The sequence below is a fragment of the Ascaphus truei genome, chromosome 15, assembly GCF_040206685.1.
Source record: "Ascaphus truei isolate aAscTru1 chromosome 15, aAscTru1.hap1, whole genome shotgun sequence".
Taxonomy (NCBI): domain Eukaryota; kingdom Metazoa; phylum Chordata; class Amphibia; order Anura; family Ascaphidae; genus Ascaphus; species Ascaphus truei.
Window position 1 is genome coordinate 45,369,621 of NC_134497.1, and position 18,421 is coordinate 45,388,041.

General features: G+C 47.9%; 2 protein-coding genes across 2 annotated transcripts in view; both read right to left on the reverse strand.

The window, feature by feature from the left end:
• Window positions 1–13,116, reverse strand: part of LOC142466896 (uncharacterized) — a 74,509-nt gene extending 61,393 nt beyond the window's left edge. The window contains exon 1 of the mRNA XM_075572489.1: window positions 13,059–13,116. The gene's annotated coding sequence lies outside the window, so the exon portion shown is untranslated. The remainder of the gene's footprint in view (window positions 1–13,058) is intronic.
• The window catches only part of LOC142466893 (uncharacterized), a 659,285-nt gene that overhangs the window by 9,141 nt on the left and 631,723 nt on the right, over window positions 1–18,421 (reverse strand). The window contains 1 exon segment of the mRNA XM_075572485.1: window positions 5,572–5,762. Coding sequence (XP_075428600.1) covers window positions 5,572–5,762 — 191 coding nt within the window.

Here is an 18,421-nt window from a genome sequence, read left to right on the forward strand (position 1 = left end):
AGTTTTTACTTGAAAATGCGGTATTATGCCTGTTTTTATCAGACCGATGCTTTTCACGGGTCCAATAAAACATGCTTTATTTTTGGCGCTGCAATGCTGATTCATTGCACGATAATAATAAGGCACTTTTTTTATGGGCGGTGTAACAGGGGACTTATCCCTGTTCACAAATGTGCCTCTAATCCAGCAGTGTGGTGGTTAAACTGCTAGTAGTAAATTACCTAACACCACCTGCCTGATTAGAGGTGGTAGAAAAAGCCTGCCTTTGAGACAGGAAGTAACTCCTTAGCTGTGACTGAGAGCTGAACTTGGGAGAGAGAGCAGAGATTGTCTTTGACTCTCACAACAGTCTTGAGCCCTGCCAGAAGAAACAGCAGAGCTGCTTACAAGACACAGGGAAAACTTCTGAACCTGAATGCTGACACACCCTGAGGGAAGGGAGCTGAACCAGAGAAGATTTTCCCTCCAAGGAACAGATACGACTTTCATTATTAAGAGACTGCTTATATCTGCTTATTTCATGCTATATGTTTTGGGGCTGCGAGACATGCTTGACTTAGGGAGTTGTGAATTCATTGCATGGTATTTTCACTAGAAATACTCCCAAGTGAATAGAAGCTTTGTTCCCCCCCCCCTGTGTTTGGATGATTTCCTGATGAAAAAGGAAAAGGAACTGTGACAGAGTGAAGTCAACTCCTATCAGTTACGCCTGGGAGACATATGTCTGAGTGCTTCATTCAGCACTCATAAGGGTTAACTCAGGTGAAAGTTAGGAAATCAGAACTCTTTAGCTGACACCTGAGAGCCAGCAAGGTAGATAAAGGATCATGTGACTGGCAGTAGCTGCCAGAGAGAGAGAGAGAGAGAAGCACACTGCTGCGTGAGCCCTTAGCCAGAGGGATTTCACCAAAGACTACTTCAACTAAAGTAAGGATTATTCATTTGTTTACTGACTGCTTAAAGTACCCTTATGGTTTGGTTCTGGTTTAGCCAGCCAGCCTGCTAGATAGGTCTGCTGTGTTATTAGTCAGTTTTTCTCCCAAAGTGGAGCAGGATTTATTTTGTTAAAGGGACAGTGTACCCGCATGTTATGTTACTGTGGAGAAATAAAGCCACTGAACGTTTTTATTTATCCTGAAACTATAAGTGTGGACTGTTCCCTGACCTCGGCTACAGGCCGTCCTGCCACAGACACAATAAAGCCTTATTATAATTTCAACTTATAAAAGCCTCCAATTGTGTACCTCTGTGAACGTCCGTCAACATATGGTGTCCGAAGAGGGACAAGAGGTGTCTTTGTAGTTAAAAAGGACCGGAGATTTTTATGTGAATTTTTTTTTATGCTTTTTGCCTACAAACAATCTGAGAAAGTTAGAAAAAAAAACATCATGCAGCAGAGATCAGAATTAAAAGGATACACACCACTGAAACCACACGGCACTGAAACTTACAAAAACCCAGAAGAGACTGCTGAAGTAGCTAAACCTTATTTTGCCTATCACAAAGTGTAATATGGTCATTGAAATAGGGGTTTTGCCTTCCAGACATAGTCAGGGTTCAAGAAGTGAGTCAGCCCTTAAAAAGGGATAGGTGTTTGTTGTTTTCAAAAGATTCGCTGAAGCAGTGAATACAGATGGTGACCCACGAGTGGTACTGATTTAGCAAATAAAGGTTGCCACACCGCATAGGGCTACCAGCTGTGAATGGAGTATATGCAGAAAAGTGTGGAAATTGATACAAGACTGTGGTGAAGCAGGGGAATTTTTAGCAAACAAATGCTGAGTGTTGAGTCACCCTGCCGGGAATGAAAGAATGTTTTTTTTTCTGCAAGTAAAAAAGTCTGCCTATATATATCTTGGGAGCAAAAACAGACACCCAAAGTGTGAAGTGTGAATGCCATAATACCCAAAGATGAGACTGAAAATTACTGAACTCAGGCACAAAACCAAATTCTGTTGCTGAAGCGGAGAGATTGCACCTAGCAAGTAAATGGTGTAGAGCAACTAGACTTTTTTTTTTACCTAGCAACTGCACATCTTGTATACCTGATAAGAGAAAATGCATGCACAGTACTGCTGATATTGAAAAAAAAAAAAACATTTCCCAAGAAAGAAAAGTCTACAGAGATGCCTGTGAGAGCTACGACCTCTACAAGCAAAACATGCCTATCTGTAGGACTACCACAATTGGGGGTTCTAGCAAATACAGTGGCAACAGCTGCAATAGTGCCTCCTGAGGTCAGGAAGAAAATAACACCTGATAGCCTAAAAATGGAGGACAAGATGCAGAGTTCCTGTAATGAACCCTACCCCACGGAAGAGTGGCCCTTCCAGTCCAATAAAGAGGAACACATCTCTTACGGGGAACCCGAACCAAGTCACACCCACAAAACACCCCAAGAATGGTGGGGGTGCTTGAACTCGGCACAAACAGAAAAGACCGCTCCCTTTGACGAATATGATCAGCAGGAGACAGAGCGGGAGCAGCAGATCACCCAATATTTCTGTCAGCTAAAGCAACTGCAAGAAAAGCCTGGCGTATATAATGAAGCCGCTAAAATTTAAAATGAAGATGGAGACCCCAATATCCCTGAAGGGACGGTGTCATCCAAATCAAAAAGGCGGAAAAAGAAAAGCAGTTCTTCACTTACCGTGGAAGGAACAGACACGTCCGCAGATCCTGTGGAGGGAAAGGGGGACCGAGTTGCCCTGCGGCCTAGAGAAAATGGAGAATTCGTCCCACGGTTAACCGAATATCCAGAGGGCCCAAGGCAGAAGTCGCGTACCCCAAACAAGTGTCTGTCCGGTGCCAACAGTGAGGAACCCTCAACCAGTCATCCCAGGGAAGCGGAGCCGGAACCAGTGAGTGACGATCCCTTGACCAGCCCTGAAGAAGCCCTGAAAATTGCCAGGCGTGACTGTGATCTGCTCTGTGAAGAATTGGAAAGGGAGAGAGAAAATAATGCTGAGCTACAGAAGACTGTGCTCGCAATTTACTCTGCGGCCATGACCGAATTGGAGGATCTCAAGACTGAGCTAGATACTGCAAAGGCTACTATTTCCGCCATGGATAAAAAGCAGAGCCAATCTGATAAAATGGTGGCTACGCTAAAGCGGAAGTATGAGGAGGCACTGAAGCAGATGACAGTCTTCCAGAAAGAGGTTCACACTCTTCGTATAGAGCTGAATGCCTCACAACAGGAGGTCAACAGTGTCCGGATAGAAGTGGACGTATCTCAGAAAGAGGTTCAGACACTCCGCAGAGCACTGGATGCCTCACATCATGAGACCAACAGCTGCCGCACAGACCTGGAAGTTTCCAGAAAGGAACTACACAGTCTCACTGAGGAGCTGGACATTGCAAAAGACACTATTGGTAATCTTGATACAGATCTCAAAGTCTCTCAGAAGGAGCTTCAGACCCTCAACCTAGAGAAGGAAGTCTCACGCCAGGAGAGTGTCATTCTCAAAGCAGATGTGCATAAATGGAAGGAGGACTGCAAAGAAGCCCTGAAGAATACAGAGACTGAAAAAAGAGAAAATTCAAGATTAAAAAGAGAAAACTTAAAACTGAAAGAAGAAAATTTTCAGTTGACAGAAGAAGTCAAGGAAAAGTTTGAAGCAGAGCACCGACTGCAGAACCAACTGCAAGGTCTGCGTACACACCTCCAGTATGCTGAGGAGAAGCAGCAAACGCTACAGGAAGAAAAACTGCAGGCTGCTAAAGAGGTTCAAGCGCTGCAGGAACGTCTGAATACCCAGTACGTCCCCACAGAGCAGTATGAGGAGCTAAAGGCCATGCTGCATGTCTTCAGAGCATCATTGGAAGCAGAGCTTCGATACCAGGTGACTCTGTATGAGAGAGAGCGTGAGAAGGCTCCGAAACTGGAGCAAGAGCTGGAGAGACAGAGAGACTGTTCCATTCCCTTGAGTCAGTACACCAAGGAGAAAACAGACACAGCGGCAACCTTGACGACAAAAATTACAGAGCTCCAGAATATGAAGGAGACTCTGATACAGACTCAGAGGAAGCAAAGTGCGCAGATAGATTCCCTGAGAAGAGACTTGCAAGACGCACTCAAACAGGTTGAGACTCTGCAGGCCAGTAACTTACAGATTCCTCCAATACGGAAAAAGGTATTGGCTCTGCCCAAGCACCAGTATACCACAGTAACTAATGCCCGTGAAGACAAGGGTATAGTGAGAGTTGGGGACTCCACGCAACTTTAAAACAAAATTACAAAGTTTGAGCCACCTAAGAAAGCACCAGCCAAACCTACAGCTGCCCAACAGGCAACAAACAGAGGTAGGAGAGCAGAATCAAAGCCAGAAGAATCCTTAGCTGAGGAAGCTGAAAAAATAGGACGTTCTCTGGAAAAGGAGGTGAAGGTGCAACTCAGTCCCAAAGAAGCTAAACTGGCGACTCCGTGGTGTGGAGAAACTGCAGAAAGACCGCTTCAAGAGCAGAAAACTCTAAGGGCTAGTCCTAACTGCTCTACAACTGTTGCCATACACTTTGTCTACAAAAAGAGGAGTGCCCGACGCAACAGAAATCTCATGACCGCGCACGCGATAAAAAGACTTTACGTGGAAAAAGTCCTCCTCGAGCGACTGAGGAGTGCTGATCTCAAGCACTTTCAGGAGGAGACAAAAATAAACTGGAGAAAGGGCTCCAATCTCAGCGGGACAGAGGGTTCTCTTCCTCCATCCACTCTCATTCAAGTCACAGAAAGATCTCGAATGAGAGTGGAAGGATGGGCTTTGGCCGTGGTAAGCCCGAGCTTCCCACAAACAGGGGAGGTATGTAACAGGGGACTTATCCCTGTTCACAAATGTGCCTCTAATCCAGCAGTGTGGTGGTTAAACTGCTGGTAGCAAATTAACTAACACCACCTGCCTGATTAGAGGTGGTAGAAAAAGCCTGCCTTTGAGACAGGAAGTAACTCCTTAGCTGTGACTGAGAGCTGAACTTGGGAGAGAGAGCAGAGATTGTCTTTGACTCTCACAACAGTCTTGAGCCCTGCCAGAAGAAACAGCAGAGCTGCTTACAAGACACAGGGAAAACTTCTGAACCTGAATGCTGACACACCCTGAGGGAAGGGAGCTGAACCAGAGAAGATTTTCCCTCCAAGGAACAGATAAGACTTTCATTATTAAGAGACTGCTTATATCTGCTTATTTCATGCTATATGTTTTGGGGCTGCGAGACATGCTTGACTTAGGGAGTTGTGAATTAATTGCATGGTATTTTCACTAGAAATACTCCCAAGTGAATAGAAGCTTTGTCCCCCCCCCCCCCCTGTGTTTGGATGATTTCCTGATGAAAAAGGAATTTCACCTTATAAAACCTCCAATTGTGTACCTCTGTGAACATCCGTCAACAGGCGGTAACACGGCATTATTGGTTACCGCAGCTTGATGTATCCGGCCCTTTGACTCAAGTCAGGGTTAGTGATATTAAGTTCTAGTTGACCCGTAATGGTGTATGCAGATCTATCAATATTTGCAATTTAACATCAGTAATAAGACAATAGCGATGTAAAAACCACACAACACACATATTCCTGATTACCTGGTGCTGGCGCGTTACTTTTCCACAGCGTACCCCACTTGATACCAAGTGCTTTCCCATATTCATCTCCATACCAGACCAGGAGCTCTGTGTGTGGGGGGAGGTCTGTGCAGGTTCTGTAGTAGATTTTCCTGTGGTACTGCAACGCCACAAGGTTCTGTTCTTCCTCGTTTCTCGCACAATTTACAAACCTAAAATTGGGACAGTTAGTGAGGTCTCAAAGTAATGTCTATTTTATAAAGGAAGAGTTGAAAAAAAAAAAGTTATTAAAATGCGACTTGTCTTTTCTTTCTTCTTGCAAGGATTTGGAAAGACAATAAGTGATGGTAATGGTCACAGAGTAATAGTCTGGACAATATAGAGGTGGCATTAGCTGCCCACTAAACAAGGTAAAGTAGTGTAGGTGACAGCAACCAACGTTATCCATAATGTCAACAGCTGCCTCTGGTTAAATAAGGCTTCGAAAACAGCTGCCCTGCGTTCCTAAGATGGGGAAAGACTTGTGAGGGGTGAGAGGATAAGGAGCGCTTAGGATAGCTACAGTAGCAAGGAGAAAAGGCTGATTGTACAATCTCTTATGGGTTTTTAATCTCAGGATTTATTTAAATTTATTTAAAAAAAACATAACATTTTCATAGAAAACAAAGTAATTATAATGCCCTCATTAATCAAACACAAATGTTCCTGGAGAAATACAGAACAGGATTTCTTTCACAATACACAAATAAGTAAAACAGTTATTTTAACCCTTTGAGTGACGGAGGGGTCAGGAGATCGCTCCCTCACTGATGACAGAACGGACGGGGAGACCCCTCCCTTCTATCCCACGTAGTGATAGATTCGTCCTGCCCTGTACAGGAGCACAGAATCTCCCCTAGGAAAACCAGCAGGATTACTATGACGTAGCTATTACATCATGGGGCCAGACGCGGTGACATAGCAGCTACATCAAAAGGGCACCCAAAGGGTTAAATTGTGATGTCATCCTTTTCAATGCAGTCATGTACTCCAAGTGATTTCATGTTTTCCCGCCACTAAGTTGGATTTAAAGCAGCAGTTTAAAAAAAAAACGTGTGTGTGCCGAGCATGCGCATTTTAAGTGAAACTTCTTTGTATTTTGTCTCGGAAATTGTATTTGTGATGGTGATGTTTTTCATTAAAAATCAAAAAACACAATTTCAGTGTCAAAACGCAGATAAGTTTGAATTAGAACGTGTTTTTTGCTATTTGTACTTTATTTATATTAACTGTGAATTCCTTGTGTGTTTGTGGGTGTTGGTTACTGTGCGTGCCAGTAAGCGTGTGCGTCAGTCAGTGTATCACTGTTTGTGAGTCAGTGTATGTGTGTGTATCACTGTGTCACTGTGTGTGTGCGCATCAGTCAGTGTGTGTCTGTGACTCTGTGCGTCACTGCATGTGAGTCACTGTGTGTGTATCACTGTGTGTCTGTCTGCGAGTCAGTATGCGCACTGTGTTTGTATCACTGTGTATGTTTGTGTCCTCCAAGTGTGGCGCTGGGATGGAGTGTGTGCTCCAGCTTTCCTCCCTCCGGCGGAGCTGCGGGGAGGAGAAGATCCTGTGTGCCCGGTGCGGGGGTAGAGAGAGGGGAGCGGTGGCGTGTGGAACTGCAGGCGGATTTCAGTTTCAGGACATTGCGGGCTAAGTCCCGGTCAGGGGAAATTCTTATTTAGGATTCCCAGTGTAACAGAGACTTATCCCTGTTAAAGAAACTTGCCTCTAATCCAGCAGTGTGCTGGTTAATTGCATATCAGCAATTAACCAACTCCACCTGGCTGATTAAAGCTCTCTCAGAAATAGCCTATTCTGAGACAGGAAGGAGAATTCCTTAATCTCACAATTGGGGCTGACCCAGGAAGGACTGATGTCTTGAGCTGCAAAGAGACTGCAGGCTGACAGCAAGATAAAGGGGAGCAGACCCTCTATACCTGGAAGCAGACATTGCCTTAGCACACAAGGGTGCGGACACCAGGAGAGCAGAGAAGCTTTCCCTACTGCTACAGAAACAGACTTTCTTATGGGGCTGTTATATGTGTGTGTGTGTGTGTGTGTGTGTGTGTGTGTGTGTGTGTGTGTGTGTATATATATATATATATATATATATATATATATATACAGTGTTCGACAAACCTATACATTTGCTCGCCCCGGGCGAGTGGATTTAACCCCCGGGCGAGTAAATATTGGCCCATTCAGCACACGTTTGGTACTAGGTGGCGAGTAGATTTTTTTGTGTGGCGAGTAGATTTTTTGGTGATTTGTCAACCACTATATATATATATATATATATATATATATATATATATATATATATATAAAAATAACAGTGTTCGACAATGCTATACATTTACACGCCCGGGGCAAGTGCATTTAACCTCCGGGAGAGTAAATATTGGCCCAAGCAGCACACGTGTTTGTTTTTTTAAATTTTCCTGCTCGCGCTGAAGAAAAAAAAAACTCCCCCTACCTGACAGCTGATTGGCGCGCGCTCCCAGACTTTGTGGGCGTGCGGCCAGGCTCTATATGAGCCCGCCCCCAACGAGCGGCCATTCTTTCTGCCTGGAGCTCTGTTGGCATGTAAGTACACTCCAATCTGTCCATGCTGCGGCCCCTCTGCTCCTTCCCTGCGATCCCCCTGGTCCCCACATGGCTCCCTACTCCCCACTGCGCCTCCGCATTAGCTCTGCTGTCCCCTGCTCCTGTCCCCCTCCCCTGCTCCTGTCCCCTTCCCCTGCTCCTGTCCCCCTTCCCCTGCTCCTGTCCCCCTTCCCCTGCTCCTGTCCCCCTTCCCCTGCTCCTGTCCCCTTCCCCTGCTCCTGTCCCCTTCCCCTCGATCCACCGATCGCTGCCAAGGACGGGAGGTCCCCACTGCTGCAGCCCGGTTGGCGTACGCGGGGGCCCTCGCCACATGCCTCCCTCCCACCCGTCTCCCCAAAACTTAAAATATGCCCACCAGCTAGCTTCATGACGGCGCAGCCGCCGCATGAGGTGGGGGGGATGTCGGCCTGCCCCCCCCCCCCCCCCACGAGCTTCATGCCGCCGCGGGCTGGGGGGAAGAAGCAGCCTGCAAAGCTGCTTGGCCTCGCACTGCGGGACATGACGGCGAGGGGAGCAGGGCAGTGGCGGCCACGGCAGGGCTGACTGTCCCCTGGGGCGCCCGCTGGGGGACACCTCGCCACGTGCCTCCCACCCACCCTGCCTCCCCAAAGCTTCCACTACGCCAAGTGAGATATGGGGGGGAGGGGGGGAATGCCGGCCTGCCCGCCCAATAGCTTCATGCCCCCGCGGGGGAGGGGGGGGATAGCGGGGTGGTGGTGGTGCTGGTGGCGGGCTTTCCTCTCTTCCGACCCCCCGTGTGTAGAGTGAGAGAGAGTGTGTGAGTGTGTGTGTGTGTGCATATATATGGGAGAGAATGTGTGTGTGTGTGTGTGTGTGTGTGTATATGGGTGTGTGTGTGTGTGTATATGGGAGTGAGTGTGTGTGTATATGGGAGTGAGTGTGTGTGTATATGGGAGTGTGTGTGTGTGTGTGTGTATATGGGAGTGTGTGTGTATATATGGGAGTGTGTGTGTATATGGGAGTGTGTGTGTGTGTGTGTGTGTGTATATGGGAGTGTGTGTGTGTATATGGGAGTGTGTGTGTGTATATGGGAGTGTGTGTGTGTATATGGGAGTGTGTGTGTGTATATGGGAGTGTGTGTGTGTATATGGGAGTGTGTGTGTGTATATGGGAGTGTGTGTGTGTATATGGGAGTGTGTGTGTGTGTGTATATGGGAGTGTGTGTGTGTATATGGGAGTGTGTGTGTGTATATGGGAGTGTGTGTGTGTGTGTGTGTGTGTGTGTGTGTGTGTGTATATGGGAGTGTGTGTGTATATGGGAGTGTGTGTGTATAAGGGAGTGTGTGTGTGTGTATATGGAAGTGTGTGTGTGTATATGGGAGTGTGTGTGTGTGTATATGGGAGTGTGTGTGTGTGTGTGTGTGTATAACGGAGTGTGTGTGTGTGTGTGTGTGTGTGTGTGTGTGTGTGTGTGTGTGTGTGTGTGTGTGTGTGTGTGTGTGTGTGTATATGGGTGTGTGTGTGTGTGTGTGTGTATATGGGAGTGAGTGTGTGTATGGGAGTGTGTGAGTGTGTGTGTGTGTGTATGGGAGTGTGTGAGTGTGTGTGTGTGTGTATGGGAGTGTGTGAGTGTGTGTGTGTGTGTGTGTGTGTGTGTGTGTGTGTATATGGGAGTGTGTGTGTGTGTGTGTGTGTGTGTGTGTGTGTGTGTGTGTATGGGAGTGTGTGTGTGTGTGTGTGTGTATATGGGAGTGTGTGAGTGTGTGTGTGTGTGTATGGGAGTGTGAGTGTGTGTGTATATGGCAGTGTGTGTGTGTGTGTGTGTGTGTGTGTGTGTGTGTGTGTGTGTGTGTGTGTGTGTGTGTGTGTGTGTGTATATGGGAGTGTGTGTGTGTGTGTGTGTGTATATGGGAGTGTGTGTGTGTGTGTATATGGGAGTCTGTGTGTCTCAAACAGGTCTGCAACCCTGCTTGTCACCATTATCAACCAGCATAAAGTGCTACCACTGCAGCAAGGGATTCTGGCAAATGACATGTAATTGAGGGGGGGATCGATTTAAAATTCTTTGCCGCCAAGAGACTTTTTGGATCCACCAGTTGGGCACACATGCCCCTGGTGGACTGAACGAATGTTTAGATGTGAGCATTTGGTTTAGTCTCCTTCTTCCTTTGCGGGCTCCCCTTGCTTTGATATTGATATCCAGATTCCATATCTGGATTTCATTATTAGGCTCATCATGTAAATGTACAGAATTTGCAAGGTTGATCCTATTCATCCCTCTGCTTCCTTAGTTGTTTATATACACTATATATATGTAGCCCCCTGTAAACAGCACGGGCTACTAAATCTTCCTACTACTGTGGTAAGCCCTGTTAAAGGCAGGCCCCAGTAGTAATCATGGGTTTTCCCCCTTGCAAAGCCCTGCCTGCTTGATTAATACAAGCCTGTCTCTGCTGCCGGTCTGTGCAGAGGGGAGTGTCTTGTTGATGTCACGAGGGGCGGGGCTGACCAAACTTAGTGGCTGTTCCTGCCAGTGGGCAAGCAGTTCGCTCTGTCCGCACCCTGAGTTGAGGAAGGTAGTGGGAGTTCCACCCAGAGTGATAGAGAGAGAGAGAGTAGCTAGGTTCCTGCGGAGTAGGGCCTAGTGATCTGTAGGTGGACCGATGCTTCTCACCCTGCCTAGGGGGTGAGGGAAGAGCTAGCCCCATCCTTAGCGCCCTGTGTTGCGGGTGGCGCAGAGAGAAAGATACCCTTCAGACCATCCTGCGGAGAGCGATCTGGCGGGAGAGGAGGAGGCGTACCGTGTACCTGTGTAACTGTATGCTGTGCTGCTATTACTGCCCTGCGAGAGTGAGTACAATAGAGACTCTGTTACTTTCAACTTCTGTGCCGTGTGATTCTGGAGCATTCACCCCGGGACCAAGGGGGTTCTTCTATAAGGGTCTCTTCCCACATCCCTGGGAATTATAGGAGATGGAGGCGCTGCACCACTAAGACACCATGGAGGCCAATACCTCAGAAGCCGAGTCCTGTCTCCCCCATAACATCGCGGGAAGCTCAGGCCCTCCGGTTCCTCACAGGTATGCACCACCACTCACCACCATGTAATCGGCCCTCACGCACCCTAGATACAACAGTTGAGGGGGGGGGGGGGGAAGCAGGTTTACATATATATTACACGCATTCATTTGTGTATTTACATATACATTTCATCAACATAATATAAAAATCACCCATATTGGTTTGATCCAATAGGATAGTTTGTCTTTTCGCTCTCATTTCCTTCTCTCTCATATTTCTCCCAATTAGGCACATCATAATATTCATGTTTAGCCATCTATTTATTCGGGAATTATTTCCTTAATTGTATTTACATACCCTACTCTATGGTGTCAGGTCCACTTTGTTTATACATATTTATGTATTCAACATTGAGATAGTTATAGTTCCCAATACGGTCCTACTTTTAGCGATCCAACCTTTATTCCCTGTTTTATTTTCCCATTTTTTTTTTATTTTAAATTTAATTTTTTATTCTAATATAATTCATCAATGTCATTCTCAATATGTATTTAGAGCAATGAATGCCCATTAATAATGTTTTCAAGACATTTTTCATTTTATAATTATTTAGTTTTATTATTATCTTTTAGGTTGTCTGTGGCATATACATTGCTTTATACTGTGATTCATTTATTTTGATGGTGTACATGAAAATGACTTTTTCCATTATAGGAGGCTTCTGCAATTCGTTTTTTGGTCATATCAACTACACAGATTTTGGTGATGTACCATAATTTAACATTATTGTGATACATGGTTTTGTACTGGATTCTTTGACATTATCCTAGGCAATATTCTTCATATGCAATCTAGGATTATAGTTCAGGCATACTTCTATCTATAGTACACAGCTCTGCAGTAATGTGTTACTTTACAGGATAGTGTCTTTTATAGAGCTACCAATTTTTTGGATTGAATGTATTTGACTGTCTATCATAACAGCCATTTATGATCCTTTTGACCAATTAATGTGCCTTTGTCCTCATGGTATATGTGTATTGTCAGTTGTGAGTCCCCCTCTTTTATATTTCTCCCCGTTTTTATCTTTATACTAATAAATTTGTAATAATAACCATAGTTTGGCATGCCCGTGTGTTCATTATAAGGATACTTTTTTGTTGTGCTATATATATATATATATATATATATATATATATATATATATATATATATATATATATATATATATATATATATATATATATAAACAACATTACCATTCTCTCGTCCGGTAAAGAAAGACTGCACTCGGTTCAGTCTTTCTTTACTGGACGAGAGAATGGTAATGTTGTTTTTCTATTATTTGAGACTAGCACCTGTCTATATGAACCAGTACATTGAGTGCAAGCTGTGATGTTTTTTTTTTATATATATATATATATATATACATATACATATACATATAATTAAATTTATATATTTTTATATATATATATATTTTACACTCATGTTTTCACATATTTATTGGTTGTCTATCACATCACTTTTAATTATACACTATTAGCGCTACTCTTTGTTAGTTTTATATATATATTATATAAATGATGTAGAGGTATCTGTACCATGTTAGCCTAGCTTTAATTGTCAAAAATGAATAGACAATACCGTTCTGTGGCTAACGAAATGCTTTTATTCTTGCGAGCTTTCGAGATACACTGATCTCGTCTTCCGGCGATGTTACAACGAATCAAGCTAAAGAGGGGTTTAAACTTAAAAACAGTGCATACTGGAATGTGATCTGTGATGGAAGACAATCCCATCCCCGTGCAGTTTTATGACAAGAGGTGATAAAATGTCCCTGAATGTCAGTGATTTGAGAGTGTGAGTGTGAGTGTGAGTGTACCTACCTCTGAGCTGTGATCTCTCCTCTCCCTGCTGCATTCTCATGTTCACTTTCCCGGAAGTGGAGACACTGACTACATCCAGGTCACAGCTCTGTGTCGCATGCTCACACTAAGGGGATCATGGGAGTTGTAGTTTTTAGACTTCAAAACGGATCACATGACACATACTGTTTAGATTAGAAACAAGACAGTAACATTTCCCAGGCTCTGTGCTAGGGGAAGATAGTTTCTGCTGCATGTAGCTGTGTATACTCCTCTTGGTCCTTAATATATCTCAGTAAAGCTGCTTCAGTTCCTCCCTTTTGGCCAATGTTGATATGAAGGAGGTAACCTGGATATAACATAACCCCTGAGGCTGTAATACGTAAAATAAACAAACACGCACACACACGTTCTCGACAGGGCTGCTGGTTTTGTCTTTGAAATGCAGATTGTCCTGATTTTATCATTTAAATTATTTTCCAAGTTAATAATAAGTGCCCCCCTGCTCCCTCACACAGAGCCCCCCTGCTCCCCCACACAGAACTCCCCTGCTCCCTCACACAGAGCCCCCCTGCTCCCTCACAGAGCCCCCCCTGCTCCCTCACACAGAGCCCCCCTGCTCCCTCACACAGAGCCCCCCCTGCTCCCTCACACAGAGCCCCCCCTGCTCCCTCACACAGCCCCCCCTGCTCCCTCACACAGCCCCCCCTGCTCCCTCACACAGAGCCCCCCCTGCTCCCTCACACAGAGCCCCCCCTGCTCCCTCACACAGAGCCCCCCCCTGCTCCCTCACACAGAGGCCCCCCTGCTCCCGCACACAGTGCCCCCCTGCTCCCTCACACAGAGCCCCCCCCCTGATCCCTCACACAGAGCCCCCACTGCTCCCTCACACAGAGCCCACCCGCCCTGCTCCCCCACACATAGCCCCCCCGCTTCCTCACACCGAGCCCCCCCTGCTCCCTCACACAGAAGCCCCCCCCTGCTCCCTCACACAGACCCCCCCCTCAGGGTTGCCACCTTCGACTGACGGTCAACCCGGAGATTTTTTTTTTTTAAATGACACTGTGTTGCCATGACAACGGGGTGCTATGTAACGTCACGCGGCGTCAAATAGCCATGGCAACGTGGCACCGCATGACGGCGTGACATCTTGTGGAGTCTCATTGTCATGGCAACGAGCATCATGTGATGCTGTTATGTCACGTGACGTTCCCGTTGGCATGGCAACGCAGCGCCATTATTACAATGTTTACCTCAGTTAACTTTACTTGAGTTAATTTAACAAAGACAAGGTTACCTCATTGCTATCAAAAGGGAGGAACTGAAGCAGCTTTACTGTAAAGAGAGAGAGGGGGAGAAGAGAGAGAGAGAGGGGGAGAAGAGAGAGAGAGAGAGAGGGGGGGAGGAGAAGAGAGAGAGAGAGAGAGAGGGGGAGGGGGAGGAGAAGAGAGAGAGAGGGGGAGGAGAAGAGAGAGGGGGGGAGGCGAAGAGAGAGAGAGAGGGGGGAGGAGGAGAGAGGGGGGAGGAGGAGAGAGGGGGGGAGGAGGAGAGAGGGGGGAGGAGAAGAGAGAGAGGGGGGAGGAGAAGAGAGAGAGGGGGGAGGAAGAGAGAGAGAGGGGGAGGAGGAGAGAGAGGGGGAGGAGAAGAGAGAAAGGGGGGAGGAGAAGAGAGAAAGGGGGGAGGAGAAGAGAGAAAGGGGGGAGGAGAAGAGAGAAAGGGGGGAGGAGAAGAGAGAAAGGGGGGAGGAGAAGAGAGAGAGGGGAGAAGAGAGAGAGAGGGGAGAAGAGAGAGGGGGAGAAGAGAGAGAAAGGGGGGGAGAAGGGAGAGAGAGGGGGGAGAAGGGAGAGAGAGGGGGGGAGAAGGGAGAGGGGGGGAGAAGGGAGAGAGAGGGGGGGAGAAGGGAGAGAGAGGGGGGGAGAAGGGAGAGAGAGGGGGGGAGAAGGGAGAGAGATGGGGGGAGAAGGGAGAGAGAGGGGGGGAGAAGGGAGAGAGAGGGGGGGAGAAGGGAGAGAGAGGGGGAGAAGGGAGAGAGAGGGGGGGAGAAGAGAGAGAGGTGGGGAGAAGAGAGAGAGGGGGAGAAGGGGAAGGGATAGGGAGGGAGAGGGGGGGAGAGGGAGGGAGAGGGGGGGAGAGGGAGGAGAGGGGGGGGAGAGGGAGGGAGAGGGAGGGAGAGGGGGGGAAGAGGGAGGAGAGGGGGGGAGGGGGGGGAGAGGGAGGGAGAGGGGGGAGAGGGAGGGAGAGGGGGGGGAGAGGGAGGGAGAGGGGGGAGAAGGGAGAGGGGGGAGAAGGGAGAGGGGGAGAGGGGGGAGAAGGGGGAGAAGGGAGAGGGGGGGAGAAGGGAGAGGGGGGAGAAGGGAGAGGGGGGGGAGAATGGAGGGGGAGAAGGGAGAGGGGGGAGAATGGAGGGGGAGAAGGGAGAGGGGGAGAAGGGAGGGGGGGGGGAGAAGGGAGGGGGGGGGAGAAGGGAGGGGGGGGGAGAAGGGGGAGGGGGGGAGAAGGGAGAGGGGGGGAGAGAAGGGAGAGGGGGGGAGAGAAGGGAGAGGGGGGAGAGAAGGGAGAGGGGGGGAGAGAAGGGAGAGGGGGGAGAGGGGGGGAGAGGGGGGAGAAGGGAGAGGGGGGAGAGGGGAGAAGGGAGAGGGGGGAGGGGGGAGAGGGGGAGAAGGGAGAGGGGGGAGAAGGGAGAGGGGGAGAAGGGAGAGGGGGGAGAAGGGAGAGGGGGGGAGAAGGGAGAGGGGGGGGGGAGAAGGGAGAGGGGGGAGAAGGGAGAGGGGGGAGAGAAGGGAGAGGCGGGAGAGAAGGGAGAGGGGGGGGGAGAAGGGAGAGGGGGAGAGAAGGGAGAGGGGGGGGGAGAAGGGAGAGGGGGGGGAGAAGGGAGAGGGGGGGGAGAAGGGAGAGGGGGGGAGAAGGGAGAGGGGGGGGAGAAGGGAGAGGGGGGGGAGAAGGGAGAGGGGGGGGAGAAGGGAGAGGGGGGGGGAGAAGGGAGAGGGGGGGGGAGGGAGAGAGGAGATAAGATACATGGGGGTGGTGTGTGTTCTCTAGCAGGGTTTCTAAGAATGTTACTGTGTTGCTTGTGTGCCAATCGATCTTGTCTAATAAAAACTACAACTCCCATGATCCCCTACCTGTGAGCATGTGCAGTAGAGCACAGGGCTGTGACCCGGATGTAGTAGGCTGTGAAGTGCACACAGATAGTCCCGTGAGAAAAGCAGAGGATCTGTGAGTGATGCAGCAATGCAAACTCACTTACTGTGCTGCCCTGTCTGCAACAACCCGCCCACCCGGAGATTTCAGGGGCAAACCCGGAGCCCGGAGAAGGGGATGCCAAACCCGGAGTCTCCGGGTGAAACCCGGAGAGGTGGCAACCCCGCCCCCCCTGCTCCCTCACACAGAGTCCCCCCCTGCTCCCTCACACAGAGCCCCCCTGCCTCCTGCTCCCAAGGCAGGACAAAGCAACTAGTGTGCTTGAGACCAGCACGTCATCACAAGAAAAGTACTATTATGCTCAGCCGATTGCAGAGGCAAACGCTGAGCATATAATGGAGGAACAGCTGATCGCTGAGGAGCTGAACAGCAGAAACTGCTACTAGAATCAGAGCCCTGATTTGTTGCTGGGCTGGTTCTGCACAGCAGGGACTGATGAGGAACATCAGCAACAAGGTATTGATCAAACTCTGGACTGGAGCCTGCTCCTAATGCTGACATCACTGGGCGGAGCCTGCGTCTGATTCTCAGAATACCCCCCCCCTCAACTTTGGGAGCGACCTCCGAGCACTCCAGGAATGGTTTTGAGTGGTATCTCCGGTGGAATGCCCGAACTAGACGTGGAGCATGAAGTCGATCCCTGGGGATCCAGGAATGTTCCTCAGGGCCAAAACCCTTCCAATGGATCAGGTACTGGATTGTACCTCTGGATACCCTGGAGTCCCGGATCATCTGAATTTCAAACTCCTGTTTCCCTCCACTTGGACAGGTTCCGGAGGAACAGACCTGGGATCCTATAGAAAGGGATTATGTAGGGATATATTAAATACAGACGTAATCTTCATGGAGGCTAGAAGGTGTAGCCAGTATGCCACCATATTGACCATCTCGATGATATAGAAAGGCCCACTGAATCTGTGAGATAGCTTAGCCTTTAACCTGATGTTTTTGGTAGAAAGCCATACTTTGTCACTAGGATGATATGTTGGTTTATCACGATGATGCCAGTCAGCCTGTCTCTTTTGCGTGGTCACCGCTTTTTGAAGATTTTCCTGGATCTTCCCCCATAGCTCCTGTAGCTGCTGGCTCTGCTTAGCCACAGCTGGGACTCTGGATGCGGCTCCTGAGAGGGAAGAGCTGAGGGATGAAAAACATAATTAGCAAAGAAGAACGACTCCTGCGATGACTCACTTCGCAAGTTGTTATGAGAGAATTATGAGAGTCTCAGAGATGAAACAACAAATATATTGTTTCAAGGACTGGTTAGTTCGCTCTGTTTGTCCATTAGACTGAGGGTGATAAGTGGACGAAAAGTATGACACTCCAAGTTGCTAGCAAAAAGCCCTCCAGAATTTGGAAATTAATTGAGAGCCCTGATCCGATACAATGACTTGAGGAGCTCCATGAAACCTGAATATTTCCCGGATGAAGCATCCTTCCGAATCCCAGGCCACCAGAAGTTTTGTTCCAGTAGTTCGATGTTTCTCCTTTCACCATGGTGACCAGAACTTTTGGAACTACTGTATGACCCCACTCCAAGACAGAAAGGCGTCCTTCTGGAATCTTGAGGCCAGCAGGGATTTCAGTTTGATGCAGAACGATGTCGTCTAGGGAGTCAAAGGTAGTCGCCGATATGATACGCAAAGACAGAAGAATGGGTTCTTTGCGGTTGTCCACAGTGTCGTCGACAAGGAATTACATAGTTACATAGTAGATGAGGTTGAAAAAAGACTTCCGTCCATCAAGTTCAACCTATGATAAATTTAGACAACAGATACTTTATCCTATATCTATACTTACTTATTGATCCAGGGGAAGGCAAACAAAAAACCCCATAGTCATATCATAAAATGATATCTCATAAGGGGAAAAATAAATTCCTTCCTGACTCCAAGAATCGGATTAATCCCTGGATCAACATCCTTCCCATGTATACTTATTTGGTATATCCCTGTATACCTTTCCTATCTAAAAAGACATCCAACCTTTTTTTAACAAATCTATTGTATCTGCCATCCCAGTCTCCATGGGTAATGAATTCCACATTTTAACTGCCCTTACTGTAAAGAATCCTTTCCTTTGTTGCTGGTGAAATCTCCCTTTCTCCAACCTTAAGGGATGGCCCCGAGTCCTTTGTACTGCCCTTGGGATGAATAGTTCTTTTGAAAGCTCCTTGTATTGTC